At 44.4% G+C, this 14,012-nt stretch overlaps 1 protein-coding gene across 1 annotated transcript; it reads right to left on the bottom strand.

Annotated features, from left to right (window-relative positions):
* Nucleotides 1–3,393: 3,393 nt before the first annotated feature.
* hey1 (hes-related family bHLH transcription factor with YRPW motif 1) lies at nt 3,394–6,317 on the bottom strand. Its single transcript, XM_080045996.1, has 5 exons — nt 6,156–6,317; nt 5,962–6,037; nt 5,754–5,837; nt 5,539–5,620; nt 3,394–5,145 (listed from the first exon to the last, which is right to left on the bottom strand). Exons 1-5 carry the CDS (start codon nt 6,239–6,241, stop codon nt 4,457–4,459), a joined length of 1,017 nt encoding a protein of 338 aa, XP_079902122.1. The 5' UTR covers nt 6,242–6,317; the 3' UTR covers nt 3,394–4,456.
* Nucleotides 6,318–14,012: the final 7,695 nt, after the last annotated feature.

Below are 14,012 nucleotides of genomic sequence, written 5' to 3'. Positions count from 1 at the left end.
TTGATTGCAGTGTGCCATTTTTTCTATATAGGTTTCCTCTCCTTGCATATATATGGATGTATTAATTTGTTCATTTTCATGTTATTTTTTCTTGGTTCATTTCAGCCTGAGAATCCTTTTCAGGCGTAGGTGTTTGTTGTGAGTTTGCCAGCTAGCTGGTGTGCACTGTGACTGGCTGTGTCCTCACAAGGCACGCATCCTGGCCCTGTTCCCCCCCCCCCCCCCCCCCTGTTCCACTGGGCTCTTACTCATTTGACCCTGCAGATCTGGAAACAAAATTGGATCTGTGTTTCGGTGGGGGTGATTTTCCATCCAGTTTATGCCAATGTTCCAATTAGAATAGGGACCTGTGCAGGAGAGTTGGCAGAAGGAACATGGGGACAGTTTGCTTTGCCGTGGGAGCTGCAGGCCACTCACTGCACATCCACTCTTGTGTGGGGGGGGGGTAGACGGTGTACCACAGGAGAACACTATAGCATTTAATGAGCCCATCCTCATCCTCCCTCCCTCCCTCCGTTTGCAACCTCCTCATCTCCCTCCACATACATACTGTAGAAACGCCCACTCACACACTCTCCACATGGGCAGGCGTTTAGCCAATCATAGCTCACAGCTCTGTAGGAGCTCGCTAAATTCTGTCCATCTGGCACCGGAAAAGTCCCTGACCAATGGCGGGCCTCTAATGCTCCTCAGAAGCAAGCCTCCAATCACATTTCAATCGTGTTACTGTTATAGGCTATACAACAAAAACTGCGGTTGAAACTCCATCCAAGATCAGTCGTGTTACCGTGAATCTTACCCTGGAGAAAAAAACACAAATATATCCCACCTTTTCTCAATGGCATAGAGGCATAGAATAGTCACCATCAGCGCCCACTGGAATCATTGCACCTCACTCCAAGACACTGTAAAGGCCACAGAAAGGTCGGCACAAGAAAGATATTGAAGCCATAAAAGGTATCGCTGCAATGATGATTCAAGATTCATGAACACAGTATTGTCAACTGTAAAGGTGTAAACGAATGCATTCGAGTATCCAATTAGTTTGTAAGTTGGTGTTTAAGCCTCTGAGGTTGAACCCCGCTGGTTGCACACACGCACGGCAGGCCCATAGATGTGTGAGAGTGTGTGTGTGTGTATTCAGAAAGTTATCGGGTAGATAACAGAATGTTCGTGCCATGCGATATTGACCCGGTGAATTATAAACCATCACAGTGTGTAACAGCTGTCACAAGTGCATCAAGTGACAGCAACTATCCTACCTGCATCTCTCTCTCTCTCTCTCTCTCTTTCTCTCTCTCTCTCTCTCTCTCTCTCTCTCTCTCTCTCTCTCTTTAAATCTCTCCTCTGTCCATTTGTGTGTTTCCTCCCCTTTCTCCACATATATCTTTGTGAGCAAGCAATGGTTAATAAAGATTTGGGGTTCAGTGAATGAAAACGTCTTTGAGAGTGTCTTCTTTCATACCTTCGTATACCCTTAACAAGGCTTCATAAAAGAACAAGATGGTGAGACACAAAAAGTGCATTCATGGCCGAACTACACTTGAAAAAAGCGCAAAACTTAAAGGGCATCTGCCTGTGCAGTGCAGCGTACCAGTCCGCAAAATAGCAGTGGAAAAATCCTAAATTTAGCGTACAATTGAACGGATATTTACTTTTAAGGTAAAAAAGTTTTTCAGCTGGCCCCCTCTGCAACAGTACAATGCTGACTTCTGCTAAAGCGATGAAACATGCTTATCAAAATTTCCCATGAAACCAAACTCACATCTTAAGGTTTATAGCTTTATTATTTCACTTTACGTTTCAGGGCCCTGCCATTTTGGATGATGCTCATTGCTCACTGATCTGAAATCTGATTTAGCATTTACAAAGTTCTTTGTCAGTAGTGGAATGTATAGTGCATTCACTCAAGTACAATTTGAGGTACTTGTACTCAGAAATAAATAACAACAACAATAAAGTCAAATAAATTAAGTATTAAGATCAACAACTGTTCAGTCAAATCAAGGTTAGAGTCAGACAATGTTTTCAATTTATATTTTTTCTAGCTTCAACACTGGTTTAAGATAAGGGAATAGTACAATGTAGCTACTTTAAGTGTCAGTCCAGCACAAGAGTTCAAAGCAAAGGCAAGGAGTGTTCACTGCAACTAAGTTACATCACAAAGGTGGTCAGGAAGGACTTCAATACTAACCTTCGAATGGTATTAATTGTAATATAATTATTAATTTAGAGAAAAGCTTACAAAAGATGTATTGATTACACTCATTTCTTGTATGATTTTTTGAAGTGTGGCTACTGATTACTTAGCAGATTCAAAATGTCATAAAAAACCTTATGAACAATGTATAAATATAATCAGTGTATACATTAATATGAAGCTTATCCACCTTGATAAGCTCAAACATTTAGAATAATATAATAAACATGATAATATAACACTTAAAAATTGTAAAAGGTCCATGCGTGTATCTCACTTCACTTCCTGTTACATGCTCCCTGTTGCTGTAGTACCATTTATGACCAGCTGGGGGAGACAAGCTGCCTCAAATGAAAATCACTTCACTGACCTTGCAGGTTTTTGGCTACAGCAGTGAAGCTTACATCACCACCTGGCCCCGCATCCTCCACTGTAATAAAGGCAAAGGGTTAAGGAGGATGACGAGAGCCATTAAAAGGGCTTTAAGGGGGAGTGGGAGCCATTTTAGAGAAATAGATTAAAGGGCAAGGGACACTTTGGCGAGTTAGTGAACTTTTGGGATCAGCATGGAGAGGGGACGGCGGCCTCCAGGAGCCAGGAACAGAAGGTGCAGCTGGTGCGAACTGAAACGATGGCAAAGGGACAAAACTGTTCTCTGCACACTTCCTCTCTCACATTTTCTCAGTCCCTCTCTCTGTACTTTGATCCCCTCCTCTCGTCCCAATTTATTTGCCCCCCCCCTCTCTCTCTCTATGCTCCATCCCTCCTTCCATTTCTTCTTCATCCTCATCCAACCTTCCCTCCCTCCTTCTTTCCTCCTCCTCCAGTTCCCACGCAGCGCATGGGGCCAGCCGGGCTGCTATTGTCCAGGATATCCCCTCCTTGTTAATGGTTTCCTGTGCACACACAGAGGGCTGCTGAGAGAAACAAGCAGCCTCATCTGATACCAGGCGTTGCCACGTACTGTGAGCTCGCTCGCGCACACACACACACACACACACACACACACACACACACACACACACACAACAACTTCAGGCATCAATAAGCAAACGCACATACACACAAAAACACGTTCACACCCACACTTGCATGCTCAAACACACACGAGCAAACGATTTGGAAATGCACACTCATTAGAAGGACGCATATAAAGCCACAGGTGATTTATAAGAACTCTTTTATTACAGGGAAGTTGTCATTACCACCAGGAACAAGATTGAAAAGCTGAGAAATCTGATTTTGTCTGTGCTTGCTTGCGCCCTGTACAAAAAAAAAAATTAAAAAAACATATATACACAAACTCACAGTGAGGTTTACCAGGAGTCACACACACAAGTTGTAAAGCAGGAGTTTATCTGTCTAAATGACAGAGGACTGAAATCTATTGCCTCTATTTGCCTGTTTACAACAGCTGCTGTGACAGTTGCATAATTGACTCCTTCTTCATAATAACTGATTGAGAAATGAACAAACGTTACACAAGAAACAAAACAAATGTAGAAAAAGCTGGTAGAAACTGGAAAAACGTGTGGAGCTTCGATCTGTTAAGGACAAGATTTATAGTCGAGGGGAAACATAACTTGAGGAAACACGCTTAAACAATTGTGCGCCATATGAACATCAGAGGCTGTGGGTAAATCATGGTTAAGTTTATTTCAACCAAGCTGGTAGCCGGCTTCTGTTCCCAGTATTTAGTCAAACAAACACCTGGTTTCGGTTATTCCACCCCATAAAATGCTGTTAAAAGGGGGTTGACTCTCGACCACCTCAAGCCCTACTCTCACAGCCTCCCCTCTCTCTGTATGTAACCGGGGCACCAACAGCTCAGAGGGAAAACAAAGGAGGGAGGGAGGGAGGAGGGGGGGGGGGGCAGTTTCGCCCAGGAACTTGACGGGCAGCGACTGCTTGACCATCTGGAAAAGCCATTTCTTGATAGGCTAACACAGCAGTGGGTGAAACCTCTAAAAGGGGGTGGGCAGGAACATAGATCAATCACAATAAATCAGCTTTTTTTAGTTGTGGTCTCCCTCCTCACTGTTTTTATTTTCTTCTATACAAAACAAAATTCTTTAGCAAGAAAATACAAATCCTACAGCTATGTATATCCTCTGTGGGATGGCAACATCATAGAAAAAAAATAGTACTTTTTCTTTAGCTGGGAAACAAATAAAAAGTTTTGTCCTTAAAAAGTCCAGCTCGGCTGGGGGTAGTGTCTTATTATGTATAGGTTGTGCAGAGTTTTTTTTACTTTAGTCAGAATGCTCCTATCTCCATACCCCAGGGTCTGTAGGGTTTGCCCACGCTGGAAGTCGGCGCTGAGGGGCTGATGGCGGTGGCCGGGGACAGGAGGGGGAAGGCGCTGAAGGGGAAGGGGAACGCGGACAGGGAGGAGAGGAGAGGGGGGACCAGTTTGGACGAGGAGGAGACCAAGGCCGGGTGCTGGATGGACGTAGGAGCGGCGGAGGTGGCGGGCACCCGGATAGGACCTTGGTCTGAGTGGGGGGTGGCACTGCCGCAACGCCTGCCGCCCGCCACGTGGGTCTCTGCACCTGAAGACGAAGACGATGACGAAGAGGAGGCAGAAGAGGAGGAAGAGGTGGTGGGAGCGGATGACAGAGGAGTCTGTGGGCTGCTGGTGGTGCTGCGGGGCAGAGGGGCCAGCGGTGCCCCCTGTTGGTGCTGGAGCAGGAGGGGGTGAGGGTGGGGGTGGGTCAGGTGGGCCGGAGGGGATCCGAATGCAGAGCCCCAAGCCAGGTGACTGAGGCCGGAGTGAGCCTCTCTCTGGCTGGCGTAGCCGTTGAGGTGGGAGACCAGGCGCAGTCGCAGAGGGTCCGTGCTGTCCAAGCCCTCGATGATGCTCAGGTAGCGGGCTGTCTCAGCCAGGCACTCCCTGAAGCCAAGACCACGGTAGTCCATCGCCAGGGCATGGGCGTCAAAATAACCTAAAGGGATAGAGCCAAGAGGACAGCACTTTAGTCAAACATGTCGCCCTAGTCAGATGTACACTAGAAAACAAGTTTTCCCAGAATGGAAAAGGAACTCTGTCTGTGACATGTATCAATATGCCCATGGCTTTGTAAATAATCAGTCAAAACAAGATGGGTATAATTAGCAAACCTGCAGGACCAGTTTAAGTTTCTAATAGAGACATTTATTTGATTTATTCATGTTTATTTAATCCATTCTTTTTTCTTAAAAAAAAAGAAATTAGAACTAAAAGGGTAAAAAAGTATCCTCCAACGTCCATGTTACTATCCTGTTAAGCACATAAATAGGATTCTCCAACAAGTGAGAGGTGCTTTTTTTCTGACACAATAAATGAGTCCCAGTCTTACCTTTGCCTCCAGCAGCATGAAGCATCTTCAGATGGTCAACAGTCATCTGCAAAATCTCTGCTTTTTCCAGTTTGGCTGAGCCCTTTAGTGTGGGGGAGAGAAAAAAAGGGCACATTAGAAACAAGTTAAAAAGTTAAAAAAAATCTAGGCCTAATAATAGTTTTGGACTTAATTGGACTCCGTAGCCTATGAAGTGAATATTAAACGAGTGTTACCTGTTTCTCAAAGGCGCTGGGAACCAGTCTGCGCAGCTCGGTCAGGCTGTTGTTGATTCTGTCACGGCGCCGTTTCTCAATTATCTGAGAACAAAACAAACATTATTTGGTTATTTTCTAAATTTGCACACATCAAAAAAAACATAATGCACAAGATCTTCCCGTGCATGAACGGTTTTTTTTTTAAATTGAATATAAATGCACTTACTCCTCGACGCCTTTTCCTCGCCTGCACCTGAGTGGTTGTCTGGGGGGACATGGACCCGAGAGGAGAGCTCATGTTCCTTCAGAGAGATGAAAGCTTCGTTCAATATCTCCGTTTCATGTTTCAATGTGATTTAAAAAGCTAGAGGAAAAAACCATAAAACAGCCCACAGTTCAGTCCAGGGCCGAATAACTTACCCATTCTCATCCGCGCTCTCCTTCTCCACCTCGACAGTCTCATCCAGCTCGCTGTCCGAGGAGCTAAAGTCATGATTCCTCTTCATGTTGACTGGTCCGCAATAGTCCTGTTTAGTTGGTGCTGTGTGTTGTGTCTGCGTCTGACGTGCGTCTGATCGGGTCTGCCCGGAGCGCCTACGTTTGAAGCGCTCAGCTTTCCCACGGTGTCATTTCAACCCATGGGGCCGGCCAATAGGGGCGGGGCCTTGGGACGAAGCAGCCAATCACGGAGCTGCCGCGGGTTTGAGGGACAGCGCAGTTGGCCCGAGCACATCAGAGAGGGGGGAGAAAATGGGAAGACATCTCACTCTTTGGGTATTACTGGAAGCTGTTTTAAAACGATTTAAAGGTGTGTAGGCCTAGCTATCAGTGAGATCTGGCCCCTGGTAGGTAGGGTAATAGGCCTATCATGAAAACAACCCCATTTTAGTAGGCCTAAAAGCAACAACTTTTTAGGCTTCATGAATAGATGTTATGTGATGTCATGTTGTCTGGATATCTTGGTCAGTTCTCAATTTCCACCGAAGGAGTTGTATTAATTTTTAATTTGTTACAGTTCTCCTCCATGGTGATTTGCAAGTTTAAAATTGAGAGTTCATTTTTAATTTTGGAAACAGCAGTTAGTCAACTCTGTCCGGTGAGGAATACAGTGAGCTAACAGTTTCTTATTGGAGATTTTAATTAAGACTGCAGTTCCCAACAGCTGCTTTCAAGGGCAAGAATGGGCACTCAGTCTTTACTTTATAAACACCTGGACAAAGTTTAAAAAAAAGTAGGCCTATCTGAGGTGGAGAAGAATTTTACAACATAGTTTGAAGCCCCGTCTTCCCCAATTGAAACCGATATTTTTAAGTCAAACCAATGTTTTTTTACCCCTACTTTTGTCTTGTCATTTTTACAAATTTGTGGAATACTTTTCCTTTTCCCCCTCTAAGTAGCCTATTTTCTTCCAAAACCACACAAAGAAGACTTATATTTGTTGATACGGTTGTAAGATCTGTATTTTGTAAAAAAAAAAAAAAGTTTAGGTAAAGCCAACCTGTTATAGCAGATGGAGCCATGTCTTCATTGGTTATGTCAAGTTAAGTAAATTGATTAGTAGGCTAAACCCCCCTTTTTTGTGACACCATACCTTGGAGTGAATCATCTTCCCAACTATTGAGGATCTTTGGAGAAACTTTGACAGCGGTCCAATGGACTTTCGGTCCATGATTGCTCCCCCCCTAACCCTCCCATCCTCCCCCGTGTGTGTCCCGGTGGTGATGAGGAGTGGCTGGCCGGCTGTCAGCACGCGCTGGCCGTGGGAAAGTTCCCTAACCGGCGCTGATAACCAATCAGAGGCCGACGGCCGTCTCCGGCGCAGAAATGAATGGAGCAATTGGTCGGGGCGACGGGCGGTCTGCGAGCGAGCGTGTGAACCTGTAATCCAATACTAACTCAGCCCGGGAGGAGAGACAGGGAGCACCGCCGCAACCAGAGGAAGCCACCAAGTCTAATCTTACCCCACAGAGAGACCTCATGCACGGTAAAGACGCGGTGGGGACTTCAAGGACTTTGTGAGCGTGCTCAACAAAAGTCCATAATGCAATCAAAGCCGCCCTCGTCCCTCTTTACCACCGAGTTTTCACAACACCAGCAGCACAAGACTGGTGGCTCCTTAATAATGGTCACACTCCCCAAATCATTTGACAGAACTGCTGGTGTGTGTTTGTACGCATGAGGGGGACATGTGGAGCTGGGGCTCTTCAGTGGAGGGTCTCCTGCAGGGTGTATGTGGCATATGCCTATTTAAATACTAGACTGCCATTCAATTATAAAAAAGGATGTTATAAGACAATTGTCTGTTAAATAACACAACTAGGCTAATTTGACATCAACAAACAAAAACACTTTGTTACTTTAAGGGCGCTCTAAAGCACCCATGACAGTTAGTTTAGAACTTTGTTCCAATGCCTTTACTTTTGTGCATGTTTTACTTTTAGTTTAGTTAATATGAGGGGACTGCTGGCTTTGGCCTTTTTTTCATTACAGCTTTAGCTTAATTCACTCCAAAATATTGCATTCACAAGGCCAAAACTGTACTGAACACCATTTACAAAAAAAGAGACGAAAATAGCATTTCAGTTTCACAAACCTTGGCTTCTTACCATTGTTTACCATCCACATTGAAACTAGTTGTTACTGGGTGCCCAATGAAATTTCGTCCAACCTGACCAAACTCTTTGAAAAGAGAGAAAAATAGGTTTCAAAATGTCGGTGAAAGTCACTTTTTTTTTATAAATAATTCCTCCTGTGAAGTATCCCCTTCAGGCAACACAACTGGAAGTCTTTGAATGAGGAGAGGAAACGTGCACTTTATGAATAGGCCCATGTAGCACGGAAACACCAAAATCATTATTTGTCAGATGTGGAAACAATATCGCAATATGAATGGGGAATGTAGGCCTGTACTGTTTCCGATTTATATCGTTTGCTAATGAAGATCAACAGAAAACAGCACGTTATAGATCAGTCATTGCTACCTTCTACACACACACACACACACACACACACACACACACACACACACACACACACACACACACACACACACACACACACACACACACACACACACACACACACACACACAGTACACAGACAAGCAGTAATATAGGGATCCTTATCAGTGGGAAGCAACAAAAGGCGTAATAGTCATCACAGAGAGAGGAGGCTGCCTTGTTTGGTTTATATGAATGAGAGGAAGCACTTAGGGTTGTTTTCATCTTATTGTTGTCGTACAATGCTGCGCTTATAGCAGGACAGACACACAGATGCACTCCCACATTCATCGAACTGATTATTGGTCCGCTCTGAGCGTAAGTGTGTGTGTGTGTTAGGGAGTGGGAGTGTGTGGGAGCTGCGTTCACATACGTTCCGAGTCCATGCAACCTGAAGCCTTTGTCACAATAAACACAGGTGTGCATCCACAGCAGTCTGACTCTGTGTGTGTGTGTGTGTGTGTGTGTGTGTGTGTGTGTGCATCCAGGGGGGAGTGGGGAGGAGGCGATGTGTGTGTGTGTGTGTGTGTGTGGGGGGGGGGGGTGAGCGGGGAAGGAGGGGTGGGTGAGCCCTCTCTCGTTGTATTTCAAGTTCACCCAGAGTTCCCACGCTGTTATTTTCTGCACGGCTGTCTTTGTTCTACCGGTCTCATCACATGTTGTGATTAGTAGGGACTTTCAGGGGCCGCCCTTTGAAGGTGAGGGCCCACAACACGACATCATCAAATCCCAAGCCCTCCTCCTCCTCCTCCCCTCTGTTCCCGCTGAAAAATCAGGCCACCAAACCCGATTCAAACTCAGGGCCAAAATAACCAGGGCTGAAGTGACGGTACACCTCTGCTGTTCTCTCTCTCTCTCTCTCTCTCTCTCTCTCTCTCTCTCTCTCTCTCTCTCTCTCTATAAGTTCTCTTTTTTTTCACGTCTTAATTCCCTGCATTCACATACAGTATGTTTTTGTGAAATTGTTTCTGTCTTGTACTCTTGATTCACACCCTTAAAGCTGGTCTTTCCCCCCTCTCAATCAGTATTCCCGTCCCTCTAATTTAGTCTCCCTTTTCCAAACACTTCAATATTGATGCACATGGTTTTGTTTCATGTCAAATTGATGAGACATTACGGCATTTATTTTGAAATTCAATGTCGGTTGGTCCACCAATTTCAAGCCAGAACATGACACATTTCCACGTCCCCGTTTTGAATTTCAGTTTATTATTAGTAAGCAATAACATGCCTTCCGTGCAGATGTACATTGAGACTTGTCTTGCCAGAAGGAAATTGTTGGAGTTATGTGTGCACACTTTTATGCACACTCCATATTTTCTGGATTAAGCGTCATTATTTCCGCAGTACCTATTTACACAATGGTCCACATATCGCCAGGTGTTTGGTTGTATCGGTTTATTTAGGTGTGATTTCCTGCTAGGGCTGCAGTGTTGACAGAGTGACACTGATAAACGATGTTGATATCAAGTTCAGGAACTCTCAGCTACTCCTTAACCAAACAAAGTCACGCTAAACTGTTAACTGCCGAAAGTATTCTCCACGGGTCCTGCCCCTCATGAGGCCTGATCCCAATCAGACAATGTCAAATTTGAATTTGTTGTTGAGTCAAAATGTGTGTTTTGTGTCATAGAAATAACATTAATGGACATCAAATTGATAATTATTGATTCTACAATGTACAGTACAATATTGTGTCTGGGTTCAAATTAGGTTAAACTGTTAAACATCTGTTAATTCCATTGCAAAGGAAAACATTTTATAAACAGAACCATACAACACAGGAACCCTTGAGAGACATCAACAGTTGTTAAAGTATCAGTGGAACGTGCTCACCGCTTCCTCTGCAGTGGTCACATGAAGCAGATCCTGACTGACTCATATTAGAGGACAAAGCTGGTGGTTTTATTTTAGCTTTGTATTCTGATGCTGTCCAATGCATCATGCCCGCACGTTCTCAACCAGTTTCCAACTTTTCTCACTGTGTAATACATTGTCAATTTGATCTATAAAGGCCAAAATCATAAATTTGCCTCAGGGCATTATAATCAACTATCAATATTTTTCTAACTTTAATTAAGGGGGAAAAAAGGAAGGAGCTTCAAGAGCAGCACACACATCAAGGCAGGTTTCCCACCCTTTTTTTTTAAAGATCTGAAATGTTTGAAGTCGTTCTATGGTTATGTGTGATAAGGTATTTTCCACAAGAATATCATTAAACTTTAGATGGCACGGAAGCTGGAGTTCCTTGGTGGTTGAGTGGTAACCACACATGCAACATTACTGCATTATTGCGGGTGTGATTCCAGCTGGTGACCTTTGTTATATGTCATTCTCCCCATTTTTCCTGTTTGCCCCTTGGCTTCAAAACCACGTCCAATAAAGGTGAAAATGCCCCCACAAATATCCTTTTAAAGCCTTCATAGCATATCTAGGCTTTAAGTTTCCACCTGACACGTGTATGAGTTGTATTCTGGACCATGATTCAGAATACAATACGCATGCATTCTTATGTAAACTCTGATTCAAAGTGAGCACAGAGAAGCAGATGAACGTGAAAGGAGCCCTCCATTGTCAAATCCTGCACACTCATTGTTATGCACAGTGAAGGTAAAACATCCTAAAAAACATGAGCACATTTTGAGTGGAGGGGGACTTTGAAATATTTTTTCCAAAACTAAATACTCCAGTTTTTTGAATGTGTGACCTTCGGTGGCTCACGGTGAGACACTGAGAGAGCTGCGGCGTCTGCAGGTTAGCCACAGACAGATGTTCGACCGCTTCCAAACAATGCTGCGAGCCGCTTTTCTGCTGAAACCCTGCGCAGGGCGAGCCTTGTTATTGTTTATAAATAGAGCTGTGTGGAGCGCTGAGGAAGGCCAACTTTGTTTCCCCTGACAGCGAGCGGAAGCGAAGGCTAATTCTGCTCCAGACGTGTGTGACACCCGACCATTGTGCCTTGGAGAGAGAGGGGGTCAGTGAGAGAGAGACATTGTTTATGAGTGTGAGTGTGTTTCTGTTTGTGAGGCCAGTGTGTGTGTGTGTGTGTGTGTCTGAAGAGAGAGAGACACCCTAGTATTGTCCTTTACGAGGGTGGGGGTTTGAACGTGGTTTCATTGTTTGCCCTCCTCTATCACTGACAGTTTCCCTGTGGGTTTTGTTAACAGGGTCCTCTCCACATTTCTCAGTGTGTGTGTGTGTGTGTGTGTGTGTGTGTGTGTGTGTGTGTGTGTGTGTGTGTGTGTGTGTGTGTGTGTGTGTGTGTGTGTGTGTGTGTATTGAGGAAGTGAAGGACGTGTCCAAGTTGACCCACTGACACTCATGTCTGTCTTGTCCCCCCATGGGAAGTGTTTGAGGGCCTCCCCCTGTCTCTATCTGTCACACACAGAGAGAGGGAGAGAGAAACCAACTCTGTCGCATAACACAAGGTTTCCTTCTGAAGATGCTAATGTTTTGCTGCTGAAATCTATTGGAAAACGTATTTTTTTGTTTCTTTGTGCCCTGTATGATTATTTAACAAGCACCTTGTACTTGTAAACAAAGTACTTTCTTTACTTTCAGTCTAGATAATGAGGAAATGTTTTATAACAACCCAATTCTTTCTCAAACTGGTTTCTGTCACATTTATAATTATTTACATTTTTATACATGGTTTACTTTGTGACACATCTTGTATTAAAACCCTATCTCCTAGCAATCATTCATTTGTGCAACAACAAACAGTTTGAGAGAAATGTAATATCATCTGTATGATGTTTTTATGTTAATATGATGAGTGGACATTTGTGCGAAGTTTCAAGATGTTCATGAGATATTGCGCTGTGTTGCTGACAAGAATGGCCCGGACGGACGGACAGACACATCCTTCCGGCCTTTGGCTATCGTAAAAATACAGAATATTGCAAGCCATATTCTTCAAAACTGTATCACAATTAACAGTAGTATATATACAGTATATAAAATACTGCAGGTACAAATGAATGTAGCAAGCTTTAGCACAACACAGTTTAGCTGAATCGCTCCGGAGTTAAAGTTGCTTTTGAGTCTTGAGGCTTTGAAGCACCTGTAGCACTTCCCAGACGGCAGAGTTGATGATGCTGACATATGTTGAAAGGATCATGTCTGTGATCTTTCATTTGGCTACAGGAAACACCCCCATCTCTCTGCAATTCACTGATCTTCTGAATGGTCCTCTAATCCTCAGTCTGGTACACTTGATATCTAAATTCAACAGGTGGATGGTGAGGCACAGCATTGGTATTTGACTCCCATTTGTTGCATCTAGTCAAGTCAAATCAGCAAGACAGAAGTAAGCTACCTGCTGGTGAATATTTTTAGGATACCATAATCTGCGTCGTCTGACTAAAAGCTGGAGGTAAAATGGGAAGTGGGGCGGCTGGTTTTGGGGAGGGAGGGGGGGGGGATTCGGGTGTGACTTATGTCTGGAGTCGGTGAAACTCCTTGTGGGTGGTCACTGTGAGGAGAGAGTGAGAGAAAGTCATGGAGAACAAAGGCATCCATTTCACTTTCATCTCGGCCCGAGGTGATTTTTTCTTCACTTTGAGTTTGACCTAATCACACTTTCAGACTGGTCCCCACTGCCCCCGGGGAAACTGTGAATTTTATTCCTGTTTTGACATCTCATATAAAGAATAGTGTGTATAGGACAAGAGTGGCAGCTACATTTTGAAAAAAAGGGATAACCTGCTGGCATGCGACAGAAGTCACGAGTAGCGTAAAAAAAAAGTGCATGGTTTGTGTCCGGAGACTGACTCGGATTGCCCACAAATGCGATCCTTTGATACGGCTGCAGTCGGTGTGAAGGTATGTCTGACATGAAGGTATGTCGAAATGTGAGGGCGAAAAAAACATTGGTGTCATGCATTTGTCAAACGTGCACACACACACACACACACACACACACACACACACACACACACACACACACACACACACACACACACACACACACACACACACACACACATACACACGCACACACTCCTAATGCACACAAACTTCTAATCACTCATCTTTACCCACTAATTCCATAACGAGCCCAAGAGTTGAAACATGTTTCAACGTTTGACTTTTGGCCTTGAGAAAAAGAAAAAAATAAGAATGACAACAAGACTAGCCTCCCATAAGCATCTATGGGGGTTGAGAGAGTGCCCCCCCCCTCCCCTATCCTACTGCAGCGAGGGGTTGCAGGCCCTCTAACCCCGGTAATGACAGCGGGTCAGGAGTCAGGTTGTGTGAGGGAGCCGTCTATGTCTGT

This window comes from Ammodytes marinus, assembly GCF_949987685.1.
Source record: "Ammodytes marinus genome assembly, chromosome: 17".
Classification (NCBI taxonomy): domain Eukaryota; kingdom Metazoa; phylum Chordata; class Actinopteri; order Uranoscopiformes; family Ammodytidae; genus Ammodytes; species Ammodytes marinus.
This window is presented reverse-complemented; position numbering and strand designations above follow the sequence as displayed.